This window comes from Ischnura elegans, chromosome X (genome assembly GCF_921293095.1).
Source record: "Ischnura elegans chromosome X, ioIscEleg1.1, whole genome shotgun sequence".
Taxonomy (NCBI): domain Eukaryota; kingdom Metazoa; phylum Arthropoda; class Insecta; order Odonata; family Coenagrionidae; genus Ischnura; species Ischnura elegans.
In genome coordinates, this window is record NC_060259.1 from 14,689,036 (window position 1) to 14,714,705 (window position 25,670).

The following is a 25,670-nucleotide window of genomic DNA, read 5'->3' on the forward strand; positions in this document are numbered from 1 at the left end:
TGGTAAGTCGTTTCTCCTGATGAAGAGCCACCCAAGGACTCCATGACATCACGATTCGCACTATGAATGCCTTCGTCTTTTGCAAAATAGCCAAGGGCTACATAACCAGGCGATGCCATACGGTTTGGCTGGCTCTCTACCACTGTGCCGCACTCAACACCGTCCCCACTGTCAATGCCACAGTCTGGGGTGGGGGATTCGCTGAGGGAGTGGCACCTCACACTCTCTGCAATGGTGGGCAGGCCTCCTCCCACCAACGAGGCGACTGTCACATAGCCCTCCGAAGCAGAGGTAGCCCTCCTATGAGTAGGTACTCATACAATTCCTCGGGGCAAGATCCCTGGTTTGGGCCCCCCCCCAATTTTTTTTGTAAGTCCGCATCCCTGCTGACTCATCTGTTGCTTAAGTAGATAATTAAAAGACTTTTGCTGAGCTGGGTAAATTTCTTTATAAGGTGGTTTTATGAAAGGAAGTTCAAATTAAGAATATAGTACGCCAAATGGCCTCAAATCATATACCTATCCAGTAAAGCGCTATAGTACTAATTTATGACTAGTTGAGTGCATTTACTATGGTTTTAAATTGAAAAACATTACAGTGATACCTGCACCTTTCACTATACTAAAAGTTCATCGTCTGCAAGCACTCCTTACACCATCATCAGTGGCGCCGACTCCATGGGGCCTGAGGGGGCCCGAGCCCCCCCAAAAATTCGTTACAGATGTGACGAAAAAACGTGTCAGGCTTGCCGATTTTCCCCGGAGTGTCCAGATACCGAGATTCGAGTGATCAGGGTTCTAATGTTGATCATGTGACTCTTCTAAAATGCTTAAAAAACTAAAAATTCACTACATATAAAATTTACCCGGGCAAGGTCCCCGGTTTGGGCCCCCCTAATATTTTTTGTAAGTCGGCACCCCTGACCATCATGCAAAAAACTCTGGATATTGGAGGAATGTGAACCTAAGGGCATACCTCTAGTCTTCCATGCAAACACGAAAACCTATTTTTATAATGCAAAATGCATTGAAAACTCTGGATGTTGGAGGAAGGGCTAACTAACCTTCAGGCACTAACTGACTAACCCTCAGTCTTTAATGTAAACATGAAAACTTATCCTCAGAAAGGAATTTTACTAAAAACTCTGGATATTGGAGGAAGAGATAACCTTAAAGGATATCTCAATTTTTCATGTAAACGCATGGAAACCTATAAAATCGTTTCTGGCTTGATTTGGAACACATGGTAATTTCATTTCATTCATCGTATCATTCCTTACATCGTGCATGAAAAACTATCCTTGGAATGGAAAATGTAATAAAAACTCTGGGTATTGAAGGAAAGGATAACCTTCAGGCATACCTCAGTCTGTCGGGTTCTCATGAAAACATATCCTTAGAAAGGGAAATTTATTGAAAACTGTGGATATGAGAGGATGGATAACCTCTGGGCTTACCTCAATCCTTTCCTCCAATATCCAGAGTGTTTAATAAATTTTCCATTCCGATGATAAGTTTTCAGGTTTACCGACATAAAAGACGGTTATGCCTGAAGATTGCCTCGTCCTCAAACTTGCAGAGTTTTTAATGAATTTTGTATTCTAAGGTTAGGTTTCTCACGTTTACATGAAGGAACGAGATATAGGTACCTCATGGAAGGCCATCACACTGTTTGTTTTAACCCGATTTTTGCATTGCTTATTCGCGTTTTTATTAGTTTATCGGATTTATTCAGTATTTATTCAAAATTTTACTAGCCTATGATTATTTTTAAATAGGCAAAATATTTATAGGCCCTGATTGTGAGCAGTTTTACTACATCTATGCTAAGGGTGACTTCGCCATCTTTGGAAGGCCGTAGGGCACAACGGCACTTGACAAGGAAATGCGCTATTTTTCCATATGTAACCTGAAAATGTTTCTCAATTGTGTCTGACATGAAAAATAAATGGATTTTCACTTCCTCAGAAAATGTCCATAATAAAGTAATTATAATAAATAGAGATGGCGTCAACTAGCGCGGGAAATTTCCCGCGCAAAACGTTTGCGCGCGTTTTTGCAAATGTTTTAAAAGTGGATAGCGATACCTTAATTTTCATTAGTATATACTGGAATTTAAAATGTTTGCACATTCATTTCCTATTACAAATAGAACGAGATTATCAATGCTAACGTTCTCTCGATCATTACATTGTTGTATCTGCATTTCGCCGATTAACCCGGTGTCTCGTCGCCATTTTGCTGCGACGATGAGCCAGGTCGCACGCATTATCGTGCCGCTCTACCTGACTCTGTAATATTGGCGAAAACTTGGAGTATTATGACTGATAATATGGATATTAATTCGGATGGAAAACTGGAACGTTCATCGTGGACACAAGATATTACACGATCCAAGGATGTTGACTTCGGCACCATTGAAATGGGCAGCCGCGAAATCGCTTTTTTCTCCATTGTGAACGAATCGAAGGTAATTCAATTTTACTTAAGATGTAGCATTTCACAGCCTTTTCATTGCTATTAAAAATATTTTCTTTCCACAGGAACATCGGACTTATAAAATAAGGAGGCGCAAACGAGCACGAGTCCCACGATATGTTTTCATGGTTGCACATAATAAATTCTCGCTCAAACCAAACGAAGAAGCGGACATTGAAGTGGAATTTACACCTCTGAAACCGTTTGAGACCTATGTGGACTATTTATACGTCTACAGCCAGAAGTTGCCAGTCGCCAAAATCCGCCTCCACGGACGCAGCATTGGTGAGAAACTCGTAAAACAAAGCTGTTTTTTCCTCCAAGAATTACGTTCATAATTACACTCACAATTTCAGGACCATTTATCGTCCAATCGACTCGGGATGTTCGGATGCTAGCAATCATGGGCACAGTAACCGAGAGCCAAGTGGAGTTACATAACTGCTCCTCCGCACCAGCCGAAATGTATTTCGACATAGACGATGGCAACTCGATCTTTCGACTTCACCCTGCAAGGAGCATTATTCAAGGGGGTGAAACGATCGTAATCAAAATACAATTTTACCCGCCATTCGAGGGTACGGTTGAAAAAGACGTCTTCTGTTTGGTTAAATACCAGGTAAAATGTAGTGTTGCGAGAATGCAAGTCACGTTGATCATTTTATTTATGCGTGCATAATTTCAATTCCCACAGGATCCCATCGTATTCCACCTCATTGGCGTTTGTGCGGCCTCCGATTATACCAAATGTGCTCCAAATATCATAAGGTGACTTAAACTTCTTGTCGCACAAAAAGTGTCGAAAAATATTACCTGAAATCATACAAAGGCCTAATAATGTATCTTTCCTGAAGGTACCCTGGGTTACCTGATAAATCAAAGAGTAGGACCTCATTGGAAACGTACATCTACCGCGATTGGGAGGAGATAGTGGATGTGAAACCTGACTTCGCAGTTGTCATGCCGCCAGAGGAAAAATGCACCAGTATCCTAGTCACGAACAAAACAGACGACTCCTTCACCCTAATGTGGTCGGAAGGTACCATTATTCAATGTTATTCATGTGATAAAGATGACCATCCTATTTAATACCCATTTTGTGTCACAAGACCACACATTAGATCCCATCTGCTGATGTTTAACACACAGGGACCCCATTGCTTTACATGGGTGATATCCTTTACCATCATTACGATTTACTCTGTAAGTCCTCATCAGATGAATGATGAGGTGATAAAACTATGAACATCCATTGAAAATTTTCCATCGTCAGCAATGCTGTACAATTCAAGTCTTTCTCCATTGTGTAGTGAGCTCATGTCATTTTTCAGTGTCGTAAACCTTTGTATTCCTGAACTAATGAGGTATTCAACATATTTCAGATGCTCGGCGATTATTCAGCATCAGCCCAAGGGCTTGTTACCTATATCCTAAAGAGACCTTCAAATTCAAGGTAATCAAAAATATTGCTGATTATGGAAAGCTGCAAAAAATTACCGCATTCAATAGCTATGAAGAAGTTGGTCCTCAACTGGAACTTGATGGTGATATGGCTGTGTCTGCAACAATCGATGGATGGCTTTTCTGGCATAAGCCAAAACATTCACTTCCATCCTGCTCCGAACCATGGAGGGAATGTCAAATATTTTCAAATTCAGAGTGGTTAGAGTCACTCACACCACTGAACTTTGAAATGACCTTCATAGGTATGGACAAACCCACCCAAATACTGACTCACGTGGCACAAAACATCTACTAGATGTCTACAAAATATCTAGAACGTCCTCGGCTACTATCTTCAAAATCTCAGACTGTAATGTCTTCTAGACAATTTGTAGATATCAGAGTGTGTTTTCTGATATCTACAAGATATCGTGAGAAGATATTTTTTAGAAAATCATATTAAAAAATCTACTCAGTATTCTAGACATGCAATGGATATTAAAAAAAAAGCTATCCTAACTTTGAATCGCTTCAATAAACATTTGCCTTTGCTTCTTCGGTGCACGTGCGTACAATGACTTTATCTAGCCGTCCAACATTTAATTTTCAAAACCATTCAATTTTCACCTCAAAGCTAGCAGTTATCGGCTAATTTCAGTGGAAATATTCAATATGTGTCTCCACTCCAAGAAGACATTTGTAGATATCTAGTTGATAATTTAAATATTCAAGACATTGAAGATATTTTCTAAAAATATAGTAGATGTTTAAGACATCCAAGACATTGCAGACATACTCAAGGTATCTAGAAGATATTTTGTACTTTCCATTGAATTAATCAATTTTTGATTTCTAAACCTAATTAATGTAGGTAGGTAACACATTAATGACTTCACTTTTACCCCACATTCGATTCAACCTATTTGTTATCACAACACCGTTAGTTTTTGTAGAATCATTACCTCAAAACTCTATTCCCATTCTCATATCACCGTGTGTGTATTTTCAACAGGCCAGTATGTGCACAACAGGAACTGCCTACCACAAATGGAATGTATAGCCGATCCTTCTACATTAGTATTCCCTATCAAGGGCCGCATGCAGGATAATTTTTCCAGCTTATTCATTCAAACCAAGTCATGCCACCTAGTAAACTATGAAATTATTGCTCCAAAAACAGGGTAAGTGAATGAAATGAGTTTTATTTTTGCTTGAACCCAGAGATGATGGTTAAAGTGATGTCTTTTTTCAGGGAGTTCACCGTGAAGCCCAAGCAAGGACTCGTCAACAACCAATTTAGATACATAGGCGTACATCACACACCAAGATTCCTTCATGTGACCTACATGGAACGTTGGAATGTTGCATTAAATGGGATTGTGATTGATAAGGTAACTGCTACTTAATGCACTTTATAAATCACCTATTGCAATGCAGTACTAGCCTTTACCAATGTCATTCCAGACACAAGTGAACCTGATTGCAGTGATTAGCACCATAAATGTATTTTTTGGTGATGTCGGAGACACAATAAATTTTGCTCCTGCCATGGTGGGTTGTATGGAGGCAACTCATTTCACAGTGAGGAACGATTCCCCCTTATGGATCGAGTAAGTACAAAGAAAGTCATTTAGTCAGTGGCTAAAGTGTTTCAGCCATTCCCCTAATAAGTTGTTTACTCAGCATTGGCATCTTTCTTACATCCACTCTTGTGAAATTGGGCGATTTAAAAAAATCTGAGGCTGAAGAATGCACGTTTGAGTTGTCACCTCAGGCATTTCTTCTCTTTCACAGGCTTTCTTGCTCAACAAGTGCACGGCCATCTGTGCTCAATGTGGGCCAGAAAAAATTTATTATAGCTCCGCATGACAATGTCATTCAGAAATGGGAGTACTGCCCCCGGGTCTGTGGTTACAATTATGAGTTAGTAACGATAACTGCAAAAGTAATAAGAAGCCCGGCTCTAAGGAAAATAATGGAAAAAGGGAATGGATATTATGAGGAGGAAAATACTGACTTTTCACCAGCTCACCACTCCATTGATGATGATTTTGAAAGCTATCAGAAAGAGTACACAATATATGCTGAAATCCTCTGCAGGAACACATTCCCACAGGTAAGGAATTTTTTCATACAAATCAGTGAGCAAGTTCCACCTCATTGGTATCACAAAGCACATACATGTGTATGTCTATCCAAATGGATATGTAGCTATATTATGTATAATGAATTAGAATGAGAAATCTAAATTTCAATGCAATGACAGGGAGCTATTCAAAAGAAATCACTTCCCATTGTTCTCAGGTAACTTGAAACGTTTACTCGACTTGAGTGAAATTTTCTCTGGCTATTGAACCCCGATCTCTATCCATTCCACTTCCATTCTTATATTTTCACGAGGGAACTACTGAAAATGCTTAAAAATGTCAAAAATACACTGTGCTCGGTGTCATTTTCTTTTGAATTTTGTGAATATTTCAATCCAGTGAAGATCACTCATCATTTGCCAAAAGTCATGGTTAGGCACTTTTGGGCCCAATAGGTGTCTCATTTTTTTGTCTTTTTACATGGCAGAGAAACTGGGAGTCTTTGAAGAAGGTTGGCTGAAAAAGGTTCGTTGGCAAGAATGGGGGAGGGGTGAAACACGTTTCTATTTTTCTCATGTAACTTGATATTTTACTTCGAAGGATTTATGGTCTTCCTAACAATAAACATGAGCGAGCAATTATCTGGGTTGCCTGAGGCTTGTTGGGGGGGCTACGAAGGGGAGGTAAATGTTAGAGGGGTGGAATGAGGGTGGATAGTTGATTTTGGGAAATGTGGGATGTAGTTGCTATTCAACAGTGCTGAGGTTCTCCCGATGGTAGTTTCATCTCTTGGCGAAATTTGCACTATGTGCCCGTCGTGTTTAGCCTTAACTCATGGTGCTTAGAGTCATGAGCTGAGATGAGCCCCACAGAAGCAGAGTAGAAAAGACCAAGCTGGCTACTGATCATGTTGGATCAATGAGTACATTAGTTCTTCCTATTTACAGTCTTTCACAACGTAGCAGGACCCAGTTGAAATTTTTCGTCAGTTGCAGTGTTTTGGGTAATGCTTAAAACAGCTTGCAAAATACCTCTCCCAAGTTTGCATATTCAATTAACATCCAAAGTACCACGCTGGATGAAGGTCCACCACCATGGTCCACATCCTAAGAAGAAACTTTAAACCTTCTCGCTGTAGGATCTAGCCATGGCTGGTGCACGATGCATATCCTATGGAGTAACTTTGAACTGTCTTACAGCACGATCTGGCTAAGGGTGGTGGCAGATAAATATCCAATGAACATCCAGTGCACTACTTCAGGAGCATGTACTTTGAACTCGGATAGTGTGCCGTTTGTTGATTCTTTCGTCGCTCATGAAGCCTTTGCACTAAATATGCTATGCAAGAGAATATTCTTTGCATATCTTTTGAACTGACTTTTTCCCACTGGGTCAGTCAAAGTAATTTAACATGTGAATCAAACTATAGCACCAAAATATATATGTAACCTTATTTGGATTACAGGAGACAAAATAATGCCCAAGTGCAGTCATGATGTTACCAAAGTTACTGAGAAAGTTATCCATTTCACTATCATTTGAATGCATTAAATGCTTTGTTGGGATGTTTCTACAAAATGCCATAATAAGAGAGATTCTCAAGTCACGTGGTTCACAAATATTGGCACTAACTCCCAGTGTACAATATTACTATCTTTGAGGCCCCAAACCAAGTGGTCTCACAGGACTTGGTCCCAAAATATTCCATAATCGCAGTGGCGGGATTCCTTCCTTAATCTGGCAGCAAATTCCCTCTCTCTCTGTTTGCACACATTTCATGAACTTGTGTCACTTGTCAATCACCGACCTTTTGGGAGAAAAGTATCTACGTAACTTTTCTGTTATTTCCTCCAAACGCAAGTCACTAGGCCTCTTTGGCTCACAAAGATTGCGTAACACTTCATAAGTCTCCTTCCCGATTGAGGAAAGAAGTATCGCCTTCTTCTTTTCCTCATCATCTCCCTCTATATGATATGCACTATGACATACTGCAACAACCTATACATTCATACGACTCCCAACTATCCTCCCCAGCAACAAATCGCTCCATTAAATTAGGCATTCTCGTTGCCAATGTTGTTGTCCCAGGGAAGGATGAAGACAACGACTAGCTCACATGCCCGGTATATACGAGACTGCCGCCTAGGTGGTGTGGTCCGCTTTATTGAGTGACAATTGACTAATGCAGAGCATCTACATCACTCAGTGTTTGAATCATCCAAGGTAGATTCTGGTATGGAAAGAGCCCAAATTACTTAAATATTGGTTGAGTCCTTGATTGCATACCTGAATTTATATCATGTGATTCCAGCTTACATCCCTGAGTTTCTCTTTGGGAATATTACTCCTCAGTGGTTGATATCTAATGTAGTAAAATCTGCTATTCTTTTCCAGATGGAACCATCTTGTATCCTCATTGATGATTTCATAGCGACTCATCCTGCAGTGGGTTCATTCAGGCTGACCAATGACACTGATGCTAGGATACCATATCGTCTGCTCCTTCAGCTTGAATGTAGCACAAACGGGTCCCTTGAAAGCTGCATGGATCACTCCCTCCTCATTGATCAGTCCAACTATGAGATTTCTCCATCTCAGGGAACACTTGAGCCTTATCAGTCAGTAAATTACACTTGTGTGGTATTTAATACAAAAATGTGCCCTGAAACATATAGTTTGATCATGGAGGTAAAGCAAATATTGGATAATGACATGTCCACCAATGAGGAGGAAAGTACTCCACTATCAAAAATATTAGGGACTATCACCTGCAAGGGGGCATGGCCCAAGGTCAAAATAGTGGACATACTGGCTTCAAAAAATGATGAATTCTTCAATCCGTTCCTCTTGTGGAAAAGCTTGGACCTTGACAGGCAAGTGTGAGACTGAGGATCTGATATTGCCTGCATAAAATGCAATAACATGTTTCAATGGATTTGGTGTTTCTTTTGTCTTTCTTCTGTCCAGATTCAATGAGGACCTCCAATCAAATCCAGATGGCAACGTGAAAAACATCAACATGAGGTTCCCTGGACAACCTCTTGGCTCACCTCCCATTTACTACAGGATGAAGTTGCAAAATTTATCACATTTACCCATTTCATGGGATGTGCAAATTCAGCATGGAGACATAGAGATGCCACCTTCATTGAAAGTTGCACCGGAAATCAGTGGTGAGCCATGATGTTACAGCCACATAAAATGTAATTAGTATGACTCAGAATAAGTCCATGGGTTTTTTATTCAGTTGATTTTTCAACTAGGTACACTTCTCAGGAATTCTTCTCGGGATGCACACCAGGTTAATTCAGTTGATTGGCCGACGTTTAGACCCCGAGAAAGATTCCTGGATACTATTCACCAGGAAGAATTAAAATCATTTATTTGGTACACTACTGTGTACTTCATGATACGGTCAGTTTGGACCATGCCAGTTGATCTCCCTATTCCAGCATTATGTGAAGTGGCATTTCCTCTTTCTCTTGAGTTCTGTAGCGTGCAGTCCATTGGAGAATGTTAACAACCCATTTCAGACACAAAAAAGAAGGTGAACCCTATTTTAGGAGAGGTTTACAAACTGCTCCACCCAGTCAATTTGATAACTTAATGCTGATTTCAACCTGCATCCACATTTCAATATGTACTTTGTTGCAATATGAATGTGTAAGTACTACCCTCATAATACATATATTTATGATTTAGTTACATTAAAAATGTAACCTCCCAGGATATGATGCTCTCAAAGGTTACCATTGTGTCCCTATTTCTTTCTGTTGCTCTTGTTTTGATGGCTACTTCTGCCATTATCATTAGGGCTGATGATAACCGCTTCCCTCAGATGATGATGGATGATTTCACTGATTTCCATGGGGCAATTTACCATAAAAAGTTTTGGAAATGAGTTTTGCAATACGTGTTGTCGCCCTTATTTGTTGTTGTCATTTTACATTATTCACATCACATTTCACATGTGCACTGAGAAATTGGTATAGAAAACTTCTGCAATTAAATGGTCACAAACTCTTCCACCATTTCCACTGAACAACTGCTTAGAAACAAGCTTACTGTGATTTCTTGACCTAGTTCGGAATGTACATAAAACACCATCACACTATCAAACTGGCTGAAGTGTCTGCAGCGTGGAATTCTTTCTTAGTTACTGTATTTTTCCTATTTGATAGTTAAAAATATAAGCTGTTGATTAAATCATACATGCTAACTTCTACGTAAAGCTCTCTGTAATTGGTTGAGAAATAAGCTTTGGATGTATGGTATGGATGATGTAAATAATAAGTTCATTCCATATCTCTGGAAGGATTTTTAGTCCAGTACTCAAGTAAGACTCAAACTGTCAGCAACAACCTATGCTTTGAAGACCAAAAATTACTTATCAGAATGATTATGTGCATGAGATTTTTAAATTCCTTTAAAATGACTCAACAAGTGCTATAGGTGCCAAAATAAAGTTTTACGTGAGGTACATAACTGGACATTATGGGCCAAAGAAAAGCGTTGCATCATTATATGAAAGAATTGTTTCTGCAAGTGACACTGCTCTTGCACCTTGTCTTAGTTTGGAGAATTAATAACTCTCATTGCTCTCTCAAAAGTAGCAAACAAGGAGATGTGGGGCACAAATGCCAAAAATCATCCAGAGGCCATAGCTATTTATAAAGGGAACAAGAGCAAAGTTGAGAGGAGTACCACGTATACAAACAGAGTGTTCATGGAAAAACAAGAATTCTACAGATCATTTAGTCATTTCATGTGTGAAAAACCTCATATCATCACCTTCAATGCTCGAGTAATGAATAGTGAGGTCAGAGGGAATAAAATGTTGGCATGAATTAAGGTGTTTTAATAATAATAATAAAAAATTTTATGGTCACATCCTCAAGTCATCGTATCAAATTAGCAGTGGAAAAAGCTAATGAAGAAGTTAATTTGAATAATAATCGAACACTATGCATGCTATACCCTTATTACATAGATGCAACATCTTTGCATTTTATAAACTCTGAAAGATTATAAAAGGGATGTATAACCAACCACAAATAAATTTTATTCTTTTACACATTCAGTGGCATGCACTCCTTTGCGTGTGAAGGAAGTGTGTTAAATACTTAGATACCCACAGTCTCATGGCTATTAAGTGATTTTGACAATCTCTGATATGGTAGATGAATATGTTGTTAACTCCTTGTATTATGGCTATGAATGCAGTTTCTAAATGTAAGGGAATTCAAATGGAAATAGGTACAAGGTATGAGTTCAACTTTCAAATCATTGCTCAAAAATCCTAAGAACGGTTTGACACAGCTCTCCACTCAATTTTCCTATCAGCTAATCTTTTCACAGCTACGCATTTTTTCTCTTTCACATCTTTTTTTACTTGTTCCATATACATATTTTTCTCCAGTTCTACCTTCCAAATGATGGTGTATCAGCGCCTGGCCCAAAATATCTGTGGCCCAGTGGTATGGCCAGGGGGAGGGACCAGGGAGTCCGAACGCCCCCCATGGTCCCCCCTGGTTTTGGACCCCCCAAAATAAAATTCCTGGCTACGTCACTGCTGTGGACACCCACGACTCACATGTTTTCAGTGACAAACTCTGGTGGCTATCTACGTTTGGCAATGCTATGCTTGCTCCTGCTCTCTCTCTCTCTCTCTCTCTCTCTCTCTCGGTACCACCCCTCCCCCATCAGCAAAGCCCTCTGAGAGAGTCCGGGGTCTCGTGAAAGCTCACCCATGAACATGATGTGAACAGATTATAATTAAATTAACACAGAGCATAAAATGCATGTTCATGCGTGGAAATTGCCTAAAATAGATTGCACTACAGTCTGAAAAATGGCAAAGCTCAATTTATCATTTTCAAAGGAAAAAATTATTTCAAATTGAAAATCAATGATTTAAATGAAGCAAAGAGCAATGTTTATCCATATCATCAATGGGTGTTATCAAAACCAAAAAAAGGAAAATAATTATTGTGTACTTCTAGTACAATTCTTCTCATCTGTTATCTATCATTTTACCTGTTGAAATCTACCCAGTGTGCTATACGAAATACCATGCCGGACTTATAAGTCTGTTGCTGTACTAAATGGGATTCCAAATTGTTTGCGCAAAGACAAAGGAAAGTTAGGCGGACAAGCTGAAACTCAAAGAGGCTGAGGAATCCTGCATGCCCAACAGTCCCATGGAGTGTGCAAGTGACAATGTCATCGCTCTTGTAAATTTGGTGGACTTTGGATAGTTATGTGGTAATATTCTGTGTGTCATTTATCGGTTTACTCCTAATTTTGATCTTATTGATGTATTAAAAACTTGCAGGCTCATCGGCACCCATAAATATTGTTGCATCACTCCATGAAAACATTTGGAGAACTTTGCATTCGTGACACCTCACATTCTGCACACTAACCTCGATGTTGCAAAATGTGGTATCTTAGGTAATCCTCTGCCATTTCATGCTCATATCATGGCACAGCAATGGTGCCGTAGCCAAAAGTAGTTAATTGAAGGGTTCACATGGGAAAGGTCACAAAAAATCCAAATTTCGTTTGTTCATGGAGAAGGTAGTACATGCTCAAGGTGCACATGCCAATGACATGGATAAGGTAGAAAGTCAACTGATACATTAAATCAGTTTGCTACGATTGACGAAATTTGTACAATAATATAAGCTTCACATTGTTGGCAAACCTCTTTCCTTCGTCTTATGTAAAATTCACATTTGGTGACTTACTTACATTTCCCATTTCAACGCTTCAATTATGCATATCACAGGGCACATTTAGTTTTGCTTGGACAACACTGGTGCACTCAATATTCAACTGTTTGCATTAGCAGCAGGTACCTGGTATGCCAAGGCCATTCCCTCCTTTATTGAATTTGCTTGTGACCTATTATAATATGCTCTATTTTCAGATGAATCCTCTAGATCCAATGATGGTCTTAAGCATCTAATTGCTCTTATTCAGCACCAACAAAATGAAGCTCTGAACTTGAATGATAGCTCATTTCTAAGAACTATTCAATGTTGCCCGAGAAGAGAACAGAAAACATTAGACTCCCCTGCACATGGAACACCATCTTCATCTGAGGAATGCCCTTTGCTATCCGTGATACGAATTCTGCCTGAGAAAGGAACCATAATGGTAAGCAAATTTTAGTTGTCCCATCAACATCCTGTAGCAGTGAATATCTCATCACAAGGTTTCAACGGAAAAAACCCAAGTGACAGAAGATGAAAAAAGTTTAGTTTTTCATGTTTTTACATTCCCAGTGCTATTGTAGGAGTATTGTGGCTGTTCAACAGCATATGACAGATTATCTCAGAGGCGTCAAATTTTAAGGCCTTCAGAACACCTGGGATATGAGCAACATGCACGAAATGCTGAAAATGGAATTTTCTGAGATTTGAATGGCTTCATGCAGGATCAAAAATTGTACATTCACATGGAAACGTGGGAATGCCAATTTCCATGTGTTGAAACGCCTTGAATTCCATTATTTTTACTCTACTGGATTTTATTGTTATGATTGGATTTTACCAAAACAGCCTTAGTTATTACGGCTTTGGTCTCCATATTAAGGACCTCAGGTTTTCCCGGGGAATAGACTGGAGGAAGAGCTCTCACGTTTCCAGTCGGGTCCAAGGGTTTTTCAGCACCGACGCGTCGAGGGCGAAGTCTACCATCGTCAGGGTGAATGAGACAGCTTGACACTACACTGAGACAGCTATCCGACAATTCGACTTTTCTTGGTCTCCATATGCATTCATTTCTGCCCCTGATTCTCCAAAAATCTTACACTTTAGATCTCTGGCAGTACTGGCCAATATTGTAGGCATACTTTCAGCATCACTTTTTAAAAGAACCATACTTCTCTGCTTGGTGTCCACATGTGATAAATCTCTTCCTTTCATTACGAATGATTGGTATTTACATACAATGTGCGCATATCTATCTCTCTTCACTGGTTAAGTTGAGGCTTCTGCGTTCACCATTTACTATTTTATGAAGCAAGTACATACATATTTCAATTCTCTCAGCCCACAAAAAGGTGTGCATTGCCGGTAAAGCTGATTTACTTTTGTGATAAACATGATTGGTTTGTTCCGTAATTTGGTCATGCCAACATTGTGGGTAACATGCCCGTCGCCGCAGTCAATTTCAAATGACTTTTCCCCTGCCGTTGTCCACAGCCCGGTGCCATTCTCTCAACTTACAATAGCTATGTCAAACGAGTCGAAACTACTTTTGGCTTCCTAATTTAGTAAGTAAATACATAACAAAAGGCCTTCTACCAATCGCATTTCATGTGCCTACATTACGCATAAGTCATCCAGCGTACGATACGTAACAAAGTATTTCTAAGATGGCTGATCGACTCGACAGTTCTTCCGGCACTATTTCGAACTCCTACTCGGTGAGCGCTTGATCACACCCAGGAGGACGCTCACAAATATGGCGGCTGCTCACTAGAGATCGGGTGGTGAGTGGTCACATCCAGGAGGAGAGCGGTGGTTCGCTCACCAACCGCTCAGTGACGGAGCTCCCCCTGAATACACCCTATGTCAAACGAATCGAATCGCACCGTTGACGGCACGGCACCCATCGGCGATGCCGGCGGAAAATTGTTTGGTCTGAAAGTGGTCTTACGAATGAATCATGTACATTTAGTGTAATTCTTCGACATACGATATAAATTTATTTTTGCTTGTAGGGAGGGGACAGTTGCCCCTCCCCCCCCAACTGGGTATGCCCACAGACCACTACTGTTTTCCGCGAACACCTGTCCTCCTTCTACCACAAAAGGCAATACAATGCAAAAGGCAAACTAGGCAATACTTCTACCACAAAAGAATAAATAGGGTGAAAATGTTGAATTTATAGAATCAAAACCTGGGGATAGAACCAGAGGCTACCCGATGTAATGCGACATATTGGTCCATCTTTAGCATTCTTTAACAACGTGGTATTTAAACTTTTCTACTTGGCGAATAAAATTATGGAGACAATCTTAACTTTTTTTACGAAGCTTTCCCAGTGAGAAATGGGTGGTGGAATCCACGTGGAACCCACGTGGAATCCAAGTCGAGTGGTGGATATTTGGTGGTGGTGGATATTGAGTGGTTGGACCCACGTGGAATCCACGTTGATTTCAAGTGGATTTGTGGTGATTAGCATTAAATGTTAAACAGAATTGGCTTTGGGCTTGGCTTGGGCTTTGGTGGGGATCCCCAAAGGAGCCTGTCCCCCAGTTGTTAGGGCAGTTGAATTGCTCCTGTTTCGATCCCCAGAGGGGCTCATCAACATGGCCTCCACCTCCTGCCCAGGTAAAGGCAGAGACCGCCTTTCGGCAGCCTCCAATGAAGTTTTGGTCTAACTTGATTCATAGTTGGTCCCACGAGTAGCTAGGGAAAAATGGGTCCACCCACACAGAGCCCCACTTGCATGAGTAAGGCTTAATAAAACCGGAGGTCACCTGATTTCCAGAGTCACCCCTGCTAGAGACTTCTAACCCTCCGCCCCACAGCCGTGGTCACCCTGGCGCAGGGGTCCACTGTTGTGAAGGGAGCAGTTTATCGACCAGCCACGTCTAGATCCGTCATGTACTGCAAAAACCAGGGGCACTTTGTGGAGGATGTGGCTCTTCACCACACATGACGGTCTTGGCAGGCAGCAGGCCTGAAGGCCCGCTAGCTTGCCCTAGGATCACTTATCCTTCGCCCCCTTCCATGGAGTACTCAAGAAGTGATCTGGGAGCCTCCCTTTCCTTCCAGCACTGCCTTCTTCAATTCACTGTAAAGCCTACACCCTTTCAATCTATCAAAAAATCCTATTCTCTTCCTTCCCATCCCTCGTTTACTTAACATTCTACCCTCTACCACTGTTTTCAACATCCCCTCCTCTCTAAGTACTCCTTAAATCCATACCTTCTGTCTCCTCAGTATCTCATCTAAAAGCTGCCTCTCCTCACCACCCATATCCAGCACTTCGTCGTTCCTTTTCCTCTCCGCCCATTTAACCTTCTCCATACCCACATCTCGAATGCCTCCAATCTTCACTCGTCTTCTTTCCTCAGTGTCCACGTTTCTACACCGTAGAGAGCTAGTCTCCAGATCAAACTCTTCACTAACCTTTTCTTTAAACTTTTACATAACGATCCTCTCAGAAGCTCCTTCCTGTTCATGAAAGCCTCCTTTGCTAGTGCAATTTGCTTCCTGATGTCCTTGCTACTGCGTCCGTTTTCTCTAATGTGCTGCCCAAGTAATTGAATTGCTCTACCTGCTCAAGTTTTTCCCCACCTACTTTTATCTTGTGTCTCACATTCCATGCTTGCGATGCTTTACGAAACTGCATTACCTTAGTCTTCTTGTATTTAATCCTCATCCCATACTCCTCGCACTGCTTGTCTAACACATCCACTAGAGCCTGCAGTCCCCTTGCTGACTGGCTAATCAGCGCCTGATCATCCTCGAACCTTACCGATTTAAATATCATTCCTCCCACTTTCACTCCAGCTTCCAACTCGTCCCACGCTTCTCTTACCATCTCCTCAGCATATGCGTTAAAGAGCCGAGGCGATAGCGGACATCCTTGCCTCACTTCTCGGCCCATCTTGCCCACCCAGACTCTCCGTCCACTACCCTCACTTGCTCAGTCTTGCCCACCCATCCCTCCGATGTACACCTATTCTCTTGAGGATATCCATTAACTTTACCCAGTTCACCTAATCAAACACTTTTTCAAAATCCACGAAACAGGCATGTATGTCCTGGACATATTCTAGGTTCATCTCCACAAGGGACCTCATTATTGCTACTGCATCACAAGTTGACTTCCCTTTTCGAAAACCAAAATGATCATTGCCCAAAATTTTCCCTTGCCTTCGCCTCCATTCGTTTGTTCAATATCCTCAGTGCCACTTTTTGCCGCTTGCGATATTAGGCTGATAGTCCTATAATCTCTGCATTCCACAGCTTTTGTTTTTTTTGGTAGGCGAATTAAAACTGTCTTCATTAAATCCTCTCGCCAACATCCCTCCTCATAGATCCTGCGTACTGGTTCGAAAAACCTTTTCTTACTATCCTTCCCTAGATTTTTCAGAAGCTCAAATGGGATATTGTCCACACCTACTGCTTTCCTAGCCTTCATATCATGAAGTGCTCTCTCTATTTATGAATCTAATATCCCCGGCCCAAGATTATCCTCTTCCACAGCACTTCCCTCCTCTAAAGTCAATCTCACCGGCCTTTTTCTTCCGTCATACAGATACTCCACCTAATACTTCCATCTACTCTGTACCTCTTCTCACTCGGTTAGCACCCTCCCATCTTTAGACTTAATTTTAGACATGGCTTGCCCCTTTTTGCCGCCCGATAGCGACTTAACTTTGGCGTACAACACCTAACGTACTTCTCCATCCTTCTGGAACTTTTCTATTTCCTCAAATATATTACATTAGAAAACACTTAAATAATTATGGAATATATAGGTACCCCTTATTGAATAGTTATGGGGCTACCATCTTACACTTTTTGCACAGGTCTGGTGCTAACATACATGAGAAGTAAATTTATTTCTTTGCATTCAGTTATTTGTTATCTTACGGATTGCATTCATTGTTATAATATGATATTTCAAATATTTACTCAAGGATAACTATCTTTCTTATATAAACGCATAATTAAATACATAGAATATACAATACACCTTTTATTGTAAACTTTTTATGCCACCTTTCTTACCAGAAACTTTACTTCCTCTTACCACATAAGCCATTTTTTTAACAGCAGATGAAAATCCCCATCTTTTTTCCGAGTTTGCCACATTACTTGGCAACATACTAAATAATTTAAACCCTAAGTATACTTGTAATATATTTGTATGACTGTCGATAAATTTCAGTCGCTGGCCTAGGTATATCAAAATTTCTCCAAGATCTGATGTCAAAAGTTTGTGGTCTGGCCTTTTCACCACTACGGTTATAGAAAACTCTAAGGACTTTATAAATGAATAGATGCCTTAGTGGGAGGATATCTAATTTTTTGAAAAGAGGAAATGAGTGGCAATTTTCCTATAAGATCGCGTTATAACCCTGATAACCCTTTTTTGCACCACTATCAATGGTTTAATGTTGATAAAATATCCTCCACCCCACCCTATTGAAAATTTCTTATAAGTCTTACAGAAATTCTTATAAGAATTCTGTAAGACTTATAGGATTCTATAAGTCTTACAGAATTCTTATAGGATTCTATAAGTCTTACAGATTTCTTATAGAATTCTATAAGTCTTATAGAAATTCTTATAGGATTCTATAAGTCTTACAAAAATTCTTATAAGAAATCTGCATTTCTTATATAATTCTACAATAATGCTGCACGGGTCGCATACCTTTTAGGTTTTTATCCAGCAGGCGTGTTACCATAACTTATGTTGGCAATTGATAATTATTTAAGGAATTCTACATAAGATAATTTTTTGAAATTATGTATAACTCTTTTTTAAGTAATGCTCTGCTAATTTCCTGGTTTTTTTCAGCATGGTATTTGACATAAATGGTTCCAAGAAGCGGAGGCTTCTTTAATGCGACTTGTTAGTATATATAGCTGAGGGCACATGAAAAATTGTAGACTTATAAGATCTCTCTGTTTCGAGTCTACAGATTACTTGACCGATCATGGCCTCCTTTATAACCATGGACCGATGGAAGTTCGATATGGGCCATGAATAACCACGATGTATACTACGATTGCATACGTTGCAGGATACTGTTCACATGGTTCCCTAGCAACCTAACAACCAAAACTTGTTTGGTTGTTAGGTTGCTAGGGATTGCTTTTATATGTTAATCATTCACTATGTCTTTGTGATAGCAGTTTAATAAAATAAGTCGTGTGCTTCCAACCAAAATAAGGCATTGACCTCATTTGGTAAGTATTAAAAAACTGGCATTCCTAAAATTATGTTACCTTAAACAGATAGTTTCGTTGAATTTTAAACTTTTCATCATAAATTTAGATAGACATGTATATTTTTCAGATTGTGGCATATCTAAAATAAGAGGAAGTTTTAATGAAAACAGTGTTTTAATGGACAAAGTGAGTGATTTAGTCGTCTCTGAAGAGAATGAGAATGAATTTGTATGAGTATGCCAACATCTGCACAGTTATTATTTTATGGAAAATACATCAACTATTATTCTCAATCAGTGTTTCTGTGATTCCTATTAATTTCCCTAAATCTTGCACTTATTGTTAGCCATATTCTACGTATCCTTTTCTCCAAAATGGCATCAAATTCCATTTTGCTTTGCTTATTTCTTTCATTATCTATCCAAATCTGCATGTAGAGGTCTCATTCTCTCTGGTATCTTAAATAAACATTGCTCATATGCATTTTATTTATCAAATTTTACTCTTCCTTCCCATATAATTTCTTGAAGTACCTATCTCCAGTGGAACTTGAATTTTATTTCATTTGCTTCTTCAATTTTCCAGGTTAAATCATATTCCATATTGCAATTCCTGTATCTTTCATTGCATAATGATTGCCAAAGTTGTATTCAATTATCAGTCCATCAATCTAGGCTATCGTAGGTTTCATTGATTTTAGTTTCTTTTAGCATGTGGGGACATTGACCCTATACAGAACCCATGCCCTGAAAGACCTCTATGGTATCTCGCCTTGTCTGGCCGGGCAGGTGAACTTTACAGAGCTTCAATGTCCTTTTTGATGTACACTGATGATAGACATCTACATTTGGTTCATGGGAAATCATTAGGTTTGCTGTATAAGATATAGGCGTCTACATTTGGATTGAATTAGGTATAATGCTAACTTTGTACTCTCTGTAGGGATGTAAATCTTATGTAGCTTTTTATAGAAGTTTGCGCAAGTGTTTTAAGCATGTTGATATGATATTTATAATAAATATTTCCATCAGAAAATTTGTTATAAATAACAATTTGTAAATGATAGTTAGAAGAAATTTTCTTATAAGAAATATGCCCAATTTCTGATAAGAAATTTTCTTATAAGAAATTTCTAATAGGGCAGCAGGCTATTCCGAATTGCAATCTTGAATTAACGAGAGCATAATATACCATTCTTAACACTGATTCAGGGCATATGTATCTGAGGAAGTAGAATTTTCTTAAAATGGAAATCATTTCTGATTTTAATTTATTTATGTGAGACTTCCATTTACAATTTTGGTCCAAGTACATGCCTAAATATTTTATTGTCCAACAGAAGTTTCTCAGGTTTGCTTCAAACAAGTTCTCTATTTCGAGAAAGAAAGGAGAATATGATGGTTTAATGAATTACTTAAACCTGAGTAGAAGAAAACAATTTGGTATTATATTTTTATATTATGTTTTAAACAATCACATAAAGTGCTCAACTTTATTGTAATTTCTGTCCTTAAGAGTACCTCTGGTGAATACCAGACAGTGTAATTTGTTTAATTTTCCTTTTTTTTCCAAACAATTACTTATTTTGTGGTGCAAACTCAAACCCACTATACCGTGCAATAAGAGATGCAAACGAAATCTCAAGGGACATTGACATTTTTTCTTCTTCTTCAACCACTTTTAAAAGATTTGTGAGAAGCAATGTTACTTGACTGTTCCTGTTTTTTTTCTTATTTTAGTTGTTACTATTGACATGATAATTTTGAACTGTTCCTTTTTTCTCTTGATGGGTATTTTTTTTTCTTTTTGCTTTTCCTTTTTACTTGAAATACTTGTAATTAATGTACACCAATATAAAGGGTTTTCCTATTAACCCGTTAAATAAATATATTATTATTATTATTATGTGACTAACCCGTTCAATCAAAATATATTTATCACAAGAAGTAACATTATCTTGTATACAATTTGCACATTGATAGTATACTTTATTTTTGTTTGAGATAGATTTACTCATGCTAAACATGATATATTTCACTTTTTCACTTAACAACATATAATTAGCCGAAAACCACATATTGAGTGTTAAAAGATCACTTTGTATGTGTTCATATAGATCATCAACACTATTAACAGAATAACTTAGTGCAGTGTCATCTGCGAACAAAGTTAATTGACCTTTAAACCCGCCAGCACATAAATTGTTAACATATATAAAAATAGTATGGGTCCCAACACAGAACCCTGTGGCACACCACAGGTGAGTCGGATCTTAATCAAATGCGGTTCCACGTACACCCGCTTCCCATAATCGATTCATTAGTATCTTATGATTAATGGAGTCGAAGGCTTTGGTAATGTCTACAAACAAGCCATTAACTCTACAGAGTCCATCCATAGGCGGATCCAGGGGGGGGGCACGGGGGCACGTGCCCCCCCCAGACCCTCAAAAATATGCATGATTATTAATACGGTCCCATTATCATTGCGTTCGTTTTGTATTACGAGGTATCCTTGTGCCCCACCCAGAACAAAATCCTGGATACGGCCTTGATTGTGCCCCTCCCAGAAAAAAATCCTGGATCCGCCCCTGAGTCCATCGTTCAGTTCTGAACAGAATTTTAATAATGCATCTTCTGTACTGTGAACTAAATTCGTTTACAATGTCCTGGCACTCAGTGACAACGATACCATTACTAGTTCTAATTTTTACATAATTCTCATTACCTTGCTTTCCTCCCGTGAGTGAATCTAAAATGCACCATTGAGCAGCTGTATTATTGACATTACTATTAAAAAGGTCACTGTAATATTTTTCTTTGTGCATTTTTATATCATATTCTAATCTTTGTTTGTACGATTCATTGTTCCGATTTAGCTTTTCATTTTCAGGGTGTTTCCTCATCTTATACTAACATCATTATCCTTCAAAAGGAAAATTTGCTCATAACTTTTGTTTTGAACTAAATTTATTTTTGCTTGTAGGGAGGGGGACAGTTGCCCCTCCCCCCATCCCCCCAACTGGGTATGCCCACAGACCACAACTGTTTTCCGCAAACACCTGTCCAGTACTGCAGGCAATACTTCTACCACAAAAGAATAAATAGGGTGAAAATGTTGAATTTATAGAATCAAAACCTGGGGATAGAACCAGAGGCTACCCGATGTAATGTGACATATTGGTCCATCTTTAGCATTCTTTAACAACGTGGTATTTAAACTTTTCTACTTGGCGAATAAAATGATGGAGACAATCTTAACTTTTTTTACGAAGCTTTCCTGCTAATTTTCATCTATATTGAAATTATTTTCATTCACTTCGTGTGGTTGTTCATTTAAAATTGCCATTAATTAGAAAATAAGAGTTCGTCCTTGGAACCGAATAACGAGAAGGTAGAACCGATTGGGGAGATCTGGACTGGCACCGGGAACCAAAAAAATTTAATAACCGACTCATCCTTAGTTTCCAGCATGGTATTTGTTATTGATGACTTAAAGCTTTGCAAACATGTGATTGCTGAAAAATGCGTCAGAGTATCCAAGAGACATGAGTTTCATGTCAATGATTAAATTATGTATATGAATTTCATACAAATTACATAAGAGGTACAAGTACATTTGTTCTAGTAATATGATAACCTGAACAAATAATCACATATTCCATGAAAATGTTAGTGTTCAATTATTGTTTAACATTTTGTTAAAATATATTACATTACACATTGTAACCACTACATTTGAAGTAATAAAATGCTTCTTTGATCCTTTTCAGCCTGCCAAATCAGAAATTATTTCTGTTGAAGTACATCATGAGCTGGAAGGGGACTTTAGCTTCCAGTTCTTAATAAATTTTACAATGCCACAAGAGGACATAACTGTTCACCAAAAACAAGACATACTGTCAGAAATCCAATTTGAATCAGAGCAACCAGCTTTGATGTCAACAGGCCCACAATATAACATGTCCTCTGATGAATTTGAAACCCGCAACCAAGCAGAAGACTGCAGAACTTTGTACAAAGGCACAGATCCACTTCACCACAAACAAGAAGACGCCATGGTCTTCCATTGTGCTACAAATGAGGCATGTGCTTCAAAGAATTCATTTGGGAAGGGTGAGAGCTCTATTGACGAAACATGCAGAGAAACAAGTGAAATACTTCTGCATACTCTCTGGGGACCTGAGTTTATTTTGGACTCCACCTCAGGAGATGAGTCAACTTCGTTATTGAGTGAAGACGGTAGAGGTAACTTCATCAAAGCCTCAAAGCCAAGTATTCCTTCTTGGCCTTCAAGAAAAAAGATACTGAGCCAATTTGCCCCAAAATTCATCACGAGTGCATTGCACTCTTATCATAGCACTTCCGATAGCAGCGAAGACGATGCAAAGACTCCTGCAAACCCCTCAATCTCAAAGCATCCTCACAAGCCAAGTAATGCTCAGGGTAATGAGTTGAGGCTCGACTCAAGGGAGATCAAGGCTCAAGGGGTGATGAATATTGTGCACTCAGCAATTTTGCATTCGTCATCGGAAGAGGAGATACCAAAATCAAAGTCTCTTCCTCCCAAAAGTTCAAGGGGGGCAAGTGGGCTGCCCTTAGCAGACAAAATATTCAAGAAGAGGCGGCATTCTGCCCCAGAGCCGGAAATACATCAATGGGACATCCAAACGCCTCAAATTATACACAGCCTCTCCGTTGGGAACATGAGAGTTCCAAGGAAGTCATCAACTAAGAAAAGCTCATCTAATTCTGATTCTGGCTCAGACACTGCGAATTATCAGTCACGCTACTCCAAGGAAGAGCCAAAGAGAAAACCCAAAATAGACAAAATGAAGGTCATTAGAAAGATAATGACAAAAGCTAGAAGTGGAAAAATTTGTGGGGGTTGGAGAAAATTCTTTCAATCTGGCCCATCAGCAGGAGTTTTTGAGAAACAGATGGAATTTGAGTCTTTGCCGAAAGGAAGAAATTCCAATGCTGCTGAAGATCGGGACGCCAATAAAGTCTGTGACGCCTTTTACGAAGCACAAAACAAAGCGCGAAAGAGCCAAGTTGGAAAGAAAAAGAGAAGAAAAAGAAGAAGGTCAAAGAAGCATAATCCAAAGAGAGAAACTAATGGGAAACAAAAAAACAGCACGAAGTCAACTAAGAAAAAGGGAGAGTCGGCAGCCTCCAATATTCAAGACGAAGAATATCGAATGAGTGAAACTAAAGAGTCAAGAAAAAACAGCAGGAAGTCAACTAAGAAAAAGGGAGGGTCGGTAGCCTCCAAAATTCAAGACGAAGAAGAATTGAACAGAATCAGTTTAATGAATGGACAAGTGAAACAAGAAAAATCTCCTTCCAAGAATTTGAAGAAAAAGCGCAAAAGGCAAGGCTACAAGTCACCAAGTAAACCAAAACAATGCATACCCCTAGGAAATGACAGTGAATCATATGAAAGTGAAACTGAAATATGTGGAAAGGTGTCAGGTCCTAAGGTACTTACAGATTCCATTTTGGAAACCATATGGGCGAAATATGAAAAGAGCTCAGAGTTTCCACTAGACAGTCTAAGGCAGTCTAATCAGACTAGCTCAGCAGAATCTGATGAGGATTCCTCTAAAGAGGACAAAAATGAACAAATGATTTTTGATGGAATGGTGATGAGAGGTTCTTTCTGCACAGACATGAAAACAGCAAGCAAATTCAATTTGTGCCGACTCACTGAATTTCAGAGCACAAAGGTTAAGGATCACACCACTGTTTCCCGAAAAAAACAAAGGGTGATGGAGCATATTATAGATGACCTAGCAAAGGAAAATGAACAAGAAGGTCCCCAGTGTGCGTCAGGCATAGTAATTCAGAGACGTAGTTTGCTTGCCCAGTTCCCCTCTGTTGGACAAAATAGGGAGAGCAATCCAAACCCTAGGAGCACTCAGCTGATGGGAAATAAGGAGACCATGCATCATCCACCTGTGATTAACTCCTTTAAACTCCAGCTCACCGTCTGTGCGTATGATAAAGAGCAGGAGAACTTTGGTGTTCATCCTACCGTGTATGCCAATAGGATAACCCTGGCAGATGTGTGCGTAGCTGAAAAATATTCATGCAACCAGGTACTTTGGATGTTATTTTGAAATTCGTTTCATTTTTATGGATACATACATATTTGGCTCAAATCCAATCACTGACATTGGAAAATCAATGGTTCTGCATGGTAAATTTGAAATATTTTTCAGGTGACATGGATTTACAACCCACATGATGATGAGACATTCCTAATAATCGCGGAATTTGAAGGCAATATTGAGAAAGACCTGAAAAGGATCTTCAAGTGCATAAATCCAATTGGACTCATTTTCCCAAAATCAATTTACCCTCTCATCATTCAATTCCAGCCAAAAAAAGCTGAGCCATATGAGGTAAGAATAGATTTGCCATCAACAGCTGTGGTAGCTCGTCAAGTGAAGTCAGTCAAGTGCCACTTCACCATGTTTTGGGATATAATACGAGCATCAATTATCTCATGATATGGAATAGTCTTGAATTCATATTAAGCTTGTGACACATTATGTTCATGCAGATACTGGTGGTGCAAAGCTCCCTTGGGATGCTGATGTGTCTGTCAATTCATCATCATTAGTCAACAATCCTAAGATTGGTTTGACACAGCTCTCCATTTCTCTCTCCTAACCTTTTTACAGTGACATATTTCTTCTCTTTTACATCCTTTATAACCCTTTGTCCTAT

General features: G+C 39.3%; 1 protein-coding gene across 1 annotated transcript in view; it reads left to right on the top strand.

Annotated features, from left to right (window-relative positions):
* The first annotated feature begins 2,236 nt into the window (after positions 1 to 2,236).
* Positions 2,237 to 25,670, top strand: part of LOC124171068 — a 32,942-nt gene continuing 9,508 nt past the window's right edge. The window contains exons 1-15 of the mRNA XM_046550217.1: positions 2,237 to 2,469; positions 2,543 to 2,762; positions 2,834 to 3,096; positions 3,172 to 3,245; positions 3,332 to 3,516; positions 3,860 to 4,183; positions 4,933 to 5,101; positions 5,173 to 5,311; positions 5,385 to 5,530; positions 5,715 to 6,036; positions 8,402 to 8,880; positions 8,975 to 9,180; positions 12,939 to 13,168; positions 22,709 to 25,036; positions 25,160 to 25,342. Of these exons, the coding sequence (XP_046406173.1) occupies positions 2,320 to 2,469; positions 2,543 to 2,762; positions 2,834 to 3,096; positions 3,172 to 3,245; positions 3,332 to 3,516; positions 3,860 to 4,183; positions 4,933 to 5,101; positions 5,173 to 5,311; positions 5,385 to 5,530; positions 5,715 to 6,036; positions 8,402 to 8,880; positions 8,975 to 9,180; positions 12,939 to 13,168; positions 22,709 to 25,036; positions 25,160 to 25,342 (5,418 nt within the window). The 5' untranslated portion in view covers positions 2,237 to 2,319. The remainder of the gene's footprint in view (positions 2,470 to 2,542; positions 2,763 to 2,833; positions 3,097 to 3,171; positions 3,246 to 3,331; positions 3,517 to 3,859; positions 4,184 to 4,932; positions 5,102 to 5,172; positions 5,312 to 5,384; positions 5,531 to 5,714; positions 6,037 to 8,401; positions 8,881 to 8,974; positions 9,181 to 12,938; positions 13,169 to 22,708; positions 25,037 to 25,159; positions 25,343 to 25,670) is intronic.